Below are 8,853 nucleotides of genomic sequence, written 5' to 3'. Positions count from 1 at the left end.
AATTGAGAGCTTAAGCACTATGTGATTTGATAAGCCCAAGCCTACATATTGAGTGAAGTTTTCTATATGTGTAATTGTTAGAGTATGTGGTTTGAATTTTATGCTATGTGATGCAATTTGAGCATAATTCTAATCAATCAAGATGACTAATATGAGAACAACCATTGTGATGGAGCTATGTATTTTGGTGGTTCATATGCTGCCTTGTCTATATGTTCTAGTCTAATCTATGATTGGGTGTGATGTCTTAGATCCATTCATATTGTCGAGAGTTTGTTTTATAGGTGTTGTTTATTTTTGTTTTTGTCGCAGGGGAATTAGTATAGTGTTGTTGGTTTCATTCTTCTATAGAGGGTTGAGTTTCCGGTGGTGAATTGTCACAACATTGATAACTTAAAGTCAATATTGTATTGTTATGTAATTTCCATCGTAGATGTATTTCCATTATCTTTATGTTATCATTCTATTGTTGTAATGTTTTTGTTGGTGCTAATGTGTTATACAGTTGAGGAATAATTTCATGAGAGAATGATGATGTATGCACATTACTGCTAAGCTTTGACAATGTTAATGTATTTGGTAGAATTATTAATGAGAGGAGGTTTATATTTCAGTTTAGATTGATTTTTTTATGTTGATATTGAGAAGAGGTGAATCCAATGTGAAAATGTATGAAATCATTGTCCACAATTGTTATTGAAGGTTGGGGCCTTCAAGGAAAGTGGTGGCTTGAGAAACTATTTGGGGGTTGGTGCCTCCAATAGATGGTTGTTTGCATATAGCTTTGGAAGTTGGTGCTTCCATCAAGAAGTATCCTAGACCAAGTGGGTACTCACATATCACAAGGTAGTGATCACATATCACAAGTTGGTGCTTGCACACTGGTGGGTACCAGTGAATGATGTAAAGAATATTTTATATAGGAAGAAGAAGAAGACAAGTGTTCAACTCCTTTTATTACATAAGGGTTTCCACTTGATATCTAGTGTTATCTGTTGATGATGGTTTATGTGTTTCTCTCATGGTTTAATTTCTTATTTGTATTGATGTTCATATTCTTTGATCATGCATTCATTATCTGTTGATATTATATTATGCTCATGGTTAACTAATGGTTCAGTTAGGGGGTTTGAAAAGGGAAAAAATGAATTGACATATTTACGGAAGATGGGAGACGAACTCAGGAAATGGCGAGGGTTTTTGAAACACTAGGGTTTACAACGGAAAGGCAGAAAGAGGAGCAACAGGGGAGATAAGGGCAGAGGATGAACATTGGGAGCACAAGAAAACAAACAACGGTGCAAAATGGAGAAAGGAAGGTTCATAAAGCCAGGAGGAGCTGAAAGGTGTCATGGATGGGGATCCAGGGAGGGGAGAGATCCCCTCCTACAAAAATGTAACGGCGGGAGAAAAAAGTGGAAGTGGACCACGAAGAGAATCAGGGGGAGAGAGCAGGGAGGCACCTGTGATGGGAAACCAATGGCAAGCAAGACTAGGAGGCAGGTGCCTTCCCAGAGCCCTGAAAAAACTGAGGTTTGTGATCCTGAACAACAAATTCGAAGAGTATAGATGCTATATGAGATCATGCTCTGATATGTAAGTTTATAGGGTTCTAGTCGGTAGAAAAGGACCTGGCAAGGTGGATACAACAAAGATGGAAGCCGAAAGGTCATATCGACCTTAAGCTAGGGGAAAAGGGCTTTTTTACAGTGATATTTGCTAATCTAGAAGATAAGGAAAGAATCTTTGAAGGAGGACCGTATTTCATGAACAACGCAGGTCTATTCATGAGACACTGGGAAGACAGTTACAAGCCTGATCAAGAAAAGATGCTGGCAGCACCTACCTGGGTCCGTCTATTTGGCCTACCAATAGAGTTCTGGGACCCTGAAATCCTAGAGGGGATAGGCAATACGATAAGGTCTTTCGTCAAAGTATCAGAATCTACAAAGAGAGGGAGATACACATCCTATGCAAGGATATGTGTATACATGAACATATCAGACCCCCTGCCAGAATACATAGAGTTAGAATATCATGATGAAGTATGGCAACAACCAATGGATTATGAACATATACCGTTCAGGTGTAGAAGGTGCCATGAATACGAACATCTCTTTAAACAATGCCCTTTGAACGTTGGGGAGGAAATAGCAAGGAAAGAAAAAGCAGAAAGGAGAAGGACAGAAGAAACAGAAGGAGTGGAAGAGGGTTTCCAACAAATCCAAAGAAAAAGGAGGCCCGGGAAAGAGACGGTAAGCAAACCACAAACTCCTAAATCTGTATCGGTAGAATGTCAAAATAAGTTCAGTATATTACAGGAAGAAGAAGGAGAGATAGAAAAGGAGGGAAACGTAGAAGAACCCATGGATTCTACTAAAGACATAAAGGAAACAGACTCAAATCAAGGAAACTCTGGAAAAGAAGGGATAGAGGAGAATGTAGATATAGAACAAACACAGATGGAGATTGATCGACAAAAGGAGAATGGAAATGATGAGGAGTGAGTAATGAAAGGGTTGGTACAGAATTGGAGGAACTTGGATGAGAGGTTCATACCGGAAGAGCAAAAACAATTATACAAGGAAATGTTTCAGAAATACAAGGAGAAGAAGGAAGCCCTCATGACAAGTCCTATGGAGCAAACAGGAACACAGGAAACACAGAGTATAGGAATGGGTAGTTCTAGCAAAGGAAGTAGAAAAAGAGGAAGACGGCCAATGAGCGAAACTATACAGGTGGTAGGGGAGACCCTGGTGAACTTAGGAAGAGTCATACCTCTTTCAGAGGTATTTCAACAACATCCAAAAAGTTATAAATGATTGTAACAAGCTGGAACATCAGAGGCCTCAACAGTAATGGGAAACAAAGGTATCTGAAGGAAAGGGTGAAGAAATACAAACCTAGTATAATGATGATACAAGAGACAAAGATTAATGCCCAAAAACTAGAAGAGATAGTGAGAAAATATAAAATTCAATATGAAGTTATGGCCCAAGATGCGACCGGTACAGCTGGAGGATTGGCAATCCTATGGAATCCAGAAGAGGTGCAAGTCAAATATTGGGTCAGTCTCCCTAGAATCCTCTCAGGCTCATTCAGATTGATAGGGTCCTCAGAGTGGGTACTCATCACGGGAGTTTATGGCCCGCATATCCCAAGGGAACGTAAAAATTTCCTTAAAGACATGCAAACTATCCGCAGAATTTTCCCTGGGATTCCATGGATGGTAGGAGGGGACTTTAATATGATTAAAGCCCTAGGGGAAAAGAAAGGAGGAAAAAGTAGACCAGATCAAGACATGGAGGCTTTCAGTGAAATGATAACAGAGCAAGGATTGGTAGATATTCTGATGATAAATGGAGTTTACACATGGAATAATCGTAGGGGAGGCAGAAATAAAATTGCATCAAGGCTGGATAGATTCTTAGTATCAAAACAGATCTTAAACAGGGATGTATTTGTAGAGGCAAAGATTCTACCAGCCCTGGGTTCGGACCACTGGCCTATAAGATTGGAAATAGATATTAAAAAACACCCCCATAAGCGCCCTTTCAGGTTTGAGGCTTTCTAGCTCAGGAATAACCAGTTCATCACGAAAGTAGAGGATTGGTGGACCAAAAGTCAACAAAGAGGAAGAAATAAGATGCACACCTTTCAGCTAAAGCTCAAGGAACTCAAAGGGAAAATAAAAAAATGTAACAAGGAAAATTTTGGGAACATTTTTATGGAGAAGCAGAGACTAGAGCGGAAAATGGAAGAATTACAACAGAAAATCATAACAGAAGGACAAAATGAAGAAAAGAGCAGAGAAGAAGGAATCCTGGTCAGTCAAGTAGAAGAAAGGAGAAAAAAGGAAGAAATCCTATGGAGACAAAAGTCTAGGGTAAATTGGCTTCGTGAAGGAGAAAGGAACACAAAGTTTTTCCACCAAGCAATGGTTCAACACAGGCAAAGGAACAAAATCTTCTCCATTCTAAACAATGAAGGGCAAAGAGTAACAGAACATGAAGAAATGGAACAATTTTTAGTAGGCTATCACAAATATATGCTGACAGAACCAAGGGTCAACAGAGATGAGGCTATAGGAATAATTTGCAATGAAATTCCCAAGATGGTAACTGAAGACCAGAATAAAGCTCTGATGAGAGCATCATCACTAGAAGAAGTAGAGGAAATAGTAAAAGGAATGAAGAAAAATAAGGCACCAGGATCAGATGGATTTACGGCAAAATTTTATCAAGCAAGTTAGCATTTCATGGCACAAGATATTCTGGAAGTGGTAGAGGAGTCGCGAAGACAACAAAAGGTATGGCCAATTCTTAACGCTACCTTATTTACTCTTATCCCTAAATCGGCTAAATCTGATAACGCCCAAGGTTTTCACCCAATAGCCCTTTGTAATGTTATTTATAAAATTATTGCAACCCTGATAGCTAAAAGATTGAAACCAATCCTTGTGAACATTATATCCCCAGAACAAATTGGTTTCATAGAAGGGAGACAAATCCTAGATGGGTTGGTGGTAGCCCAGGAGGTGATCCATTCTCTAAAGAAAAAAAAGGAGAAAGGAATGATGATAAAGCTGGATTTATCAAAAGCCTATGACCACCTCAATTGGAACTTCCTCAAGGCAATGCTCAGGGCTTTCGGTTTCAGTAATAGATGGATTGAATGGATCTATAACATGATATCAATGCCAAACTTTTCTATCCTATTGAATGGTACTCCCACTTCGACTTTTAATGCCACCAGAGGATTAAGACAGGGGGATCCTCTGTCTCCCTTTTTGTTTATTATGGTGGCAGATGGTCTGGGAAGATACATCAAAAAAGAGATAAGGGAAAGAAAGATAAAGGGACTTCGGTTATGGGGAAACAACATGCCTATCACCCACCAGTAGTTTGTAGATGATATCATGTTATTCTGTGAGGTATCATTAAAGGAAGTAAAACGAGTGAAAAATATCTTAGATCTCTTCATGGAAGCATCTGGGATGGAAATCAATAAAGAAAAGTCACGCACTTTCATCTTCAACACCCCAGAACTGATAAAATCTCACTTGACCAGAACTTTGGGCTTTAGAACTGGAGAGTTTCCAACAAAATATCTGGGGAACCAACTAGCTCTAAACCCTACAAGAGTATCAAATTGGTTTCAAATTATTGACAAGCTTAAGAGAAGACTAGAAAACTGGTCCTTCCAATCGCTAAATATAGCAGGAAGATTGGTACTCTTGAAATCAATTCTCCAGGCCATCCCAATTTACCCTCTATCGGTGATGGCAGCCCCTAAAGGAGCTTGTGCTAAAATGAAGGAAATTTTTGGAAAATTCCTATGGGGAGGACCCAAACAGGAAAAGAAATGGGCCCTAGTGTCATGGAAAGGCATATCGAAAAAAAAATAAAAAGGAGGACTGCGCCTCAGGGACCCTGGAATTCTAAATCAAGTCCTGGGGGAAAAACTATGGTGGAGGTGGATGAGAGGAGGAAAGGATATATGGAAACAAATATGGACTCAAAAATATAGCATGCCCTCAACAATAGAAGGTATCCTTAGAGTGGAAGAAGTTCCAAAAGGATCCTCAATATGGGACCTAGCAAGCCAAAACATAGAACTCATAAACAAATTTGCCTTCTGGGAAATCAGGAGCGGAAGTATAGCTCAATTCTGGGAGGAGGCATGGCAACAAAGGGACAGAATGGCCGATATTCAAAACATAAAAAACACTTACCAGAAGGCAACAATGATGGGATTAAAGCTGGTTAAAGATTACTGGAAAGAAGAAGAGTCAGATGAAACTTGGCAGATCTGGAGAAAGCCTGAAGAATGGGACGAAAATATTGATGAAGTTCAGAAAGAGATACTAACAAAAGAGATGGATGTAAGAAGAATAAAAAACAACACGGGACCAGACATACTCAGATGGGGAAAATCTACAAAAGGGACCTTTACTGTCAAGGAAGCCTATTATTTAGCCACTCGACAAGAAGGAGAAGAGGAAGACATAGACTGGAAACAAATATGGAGGAATAAATGGTGGCCGAAAGTAACAATTTTTGCTTGGTTAGTAGGGAAAGGGAGAATCCTGACGTGGGACAAGCTGCAGAAAAGAGGTTTTCAAGGTCCTCCCAGATGCAGCCTTTGTAAACAAGAGAACGAGACCCAGGAGCACCTCTTGAACTCCTGTCCTTATGCCCAGCACCAATGGGATGAGGTAAGGAACCTCTTTGGAAAATCTAACAGAGATCCGAATGATATAAAGCAGACCATATTCCACTGGGGAAACGACCAATTTTCATGTTCCATAGTAAGGAGAATATGGAGCTTAGCTGTAGGATTTGTTATATGGTTTGTGTGGAAAGAATGAAATCAAAGGATATTTCGGGATAAAAATAATCCACCAGGGAAGATTTGGGAAAAAATTCAAAGAGCATTGAGAGAAACCAATCTGGCTGAGAACTGGGAGGAGGAGGAATGGAACACAAATCAGGAGGAGAAAAGAATCTTAGCCAGCCTCAATATAGAATATAACATGATCTATCCCCAGAAGGAAAGACACCAAAGAGCGCAGACATAGAGCCAGGCACAGTTCAAATATCCAGCTGAAAACTTCATTAAATTGAACTTCGATGCGACTTCAAAATGAAACCCAGGACTTGCAAGCTTTGGGGGCATCTTTAGAGACAGTATGGGTCGCAACAGATGGGTGTACGCAGACAAAGGAGGCATAATGACCAACAATGAAGCAGAAATGATGGCCGTATACCAAGGTATTAAAATGGCAATAAGAAATGGATATAGGAACCTGGAGATTGAAGGAGACTCACAGATAGTAACTAGAATGCTCAGGAAACTTGACAATGGGAAAGACTGGGAACAGGTCGCCAAGAGCTGGAGGACGGCAGGGTTAATTCAAGACATGGCTGTCATCTTGAAGTGCATTGAATATAAAATTATTAGTCATATAAAGAAAGAAGGAAACAAAGCAGCAAACTTTTTGGCAAATTGGGGATGCAAAGAAAGTAAAGTGGATAGCATTTGGCCAACAGTCATGAACAAACTTGGATGGGAAAATCTCAACCTAATAATCACTCAGGACAAAAATGAATCCATGAAGCAATAAAGAGAAGGGTAAAGGACCCCTAATCGGGGTGGTTAATGCGGTGAGATGGGAAGACAGTAAAAGGACGAGGGGTGGCAATTATGAGCCACCTTGCATCAAGAGATTGCAGTAGGTGGACTGTATGTTAGGTAGACTGGGCATCATTTTAAATTGCAGCAGGAAGGATAATATTAAGCTCAGAGGTGGTGGAGGTGACGGCGGAATGGTGATGGGACAAGGATCAGGTCGCACAAGGGAAAGTCGAGGAGGATTGGGCTATTATGGCGAGTGCAGGCGACAGAGAAAGATGGTGCAGTAGCACAAAAGAGGTCGGCAGGTGAGAGGGAGTGGATACGGGTGGAGGCATAAGGGAAAGCAAGAAAGGAGCATCCTCGAGGTGAGCGGAGCTAGGAAGGAAAAGGTGATAACTGGAGCAGGAGGAATCACTCAGGGTCGACTTCCTGGGTTAAGGAAAATCCAGTGTAAGCGAATAGACGATGGAATGAAGAGTACTGTAATATCTGAGAGTAGGGGAGGAAGACCTTCGTGATTTGAAGGAATTAAGCCAGATCACTGGGAGGGAGAGGAATAGACCCTGGCAAACATGGAGGAGATATACGACCTGGAACGGGATAGTCAACCACAGATAAGGAAAAACAAAAGAGGTAAAGGGAGAATTATGGAAGAAACACGATCAGCAAAGGTGGATATAAGAGATAAGAAAATCAGAGGCCGAGAAGAGGAAGTAGACACGGGATCACCTGCCAGCGAAATAGGACAGGGAAGAAGGGCAAGGGAATACAATGTAGGTGGAGCAGGATGAGGAAGGGGCCGCAGAGGGAGAAGAGGACGTTGGCAAGCCGGTCATCAGGAACAAGGATGCACCAAAACAGCAGGAAACAAACGTGGAAGGAAAACGATGAAACACCAGGTGCAGTATGCATAGAGGGCATATAGTAAAGACATGCATGCAGATATTAGGAGGATAATTCAGCATTTGGAGGAGGAGGCGACCCATGAGCAATCAGAATCTGAGATGGAGGATTGGGAATATCTATTGCCAGACCCTGGAAACACCAGAGGATTTATGTCCCTATACAAATAGGCCTTACATGTGTATTGGGTCATGAAGCGGTTGTTCACAAAGGCCATGGAACAGGTGGCCATGGAGATGGCTGAATTGGCCCGAGGCATTCCAAATCTAAAGAAAGAGATAAACAACCTTCAGATAACCCTTATGATGTAGGATGACAAGCTTGATGAGATACAGCAGCAGCTAAAGAAGCTTACTCAGGAAGCAAAAGAGGAGGAGCACCAGCCGAGCGCAATGGAAGAATGATTTTTGAATATATGTCTATTTTCTCCTTAGTTAGGAAGTTGAACAACATGCTACCCTCTGTTATCTTTTATAATGCAGCTAGCAAACAGTGTTAGTTTCTTTGAATGGTTAGTATATATAGCATGGATAAACAGACTCAGTAAAATTTTTTTTGGGATGGCTATTAAGAACTTCAGATGGCCAACAGACCCGGTTTCCCTTCGGGGCGGGTTGAGGCCATCGTATGTATGTACTGGTTTTAACTTGTTCTAATATAAATGGTTCCATCTTAGCTCACAAAAAAAAACTAATGGTTCAGTTAAATGTTGTAAAGAAAAGGTAAAAGTGATTAATATGATCCATATGTTTCAATATTGGTTCACCCCCTCCTCTCAATATTATTAAGATCCCAACACTCTTAGCTTCCTAT

The 8,853-nt window shown here is 40.7% G+C and overlaps 1 protein-coding gene across 1 annotated transcript; it reads left to right on the top strand.

The window, feature by feature from the left end:
- Positions 1–6,691: 6,691 nt before the first annotated feature.
- LOC149187387 (uncharacterized) lies at positions 6,692–7,126 on the top strand. The gene has a single exon (XM_089409652.1). It carries the CDS (start codon positions 6,692–6,694, stop codon positions 7,124–7,126), a length of 435 nt encoding a protein of 144 aa, XP_089265778.1.
- The last annotated feature ends 1,727 nt before the right edge of the window (positions 7,127–8,853 follow it).

This window comes from Pinus tabuliformis, chromosome 3_1 (genome assembly GCF_031772625.1).
Source record: "Pinus tabuliformis cultivar Carrire ecotype Pingquan chromosome 3_1, CPIR1, whole genome shotgun sequence".
NCBI classification, from domain to species: Eukaryota; Viridiplantae; Streptophyta; class Pinopsida; order Pinales; family Pinaceae; genus Pinus; species Pinus tabuliformis.
This window is presented reverse-complemented; position numbering and strand designations above follow the sequence as displayed.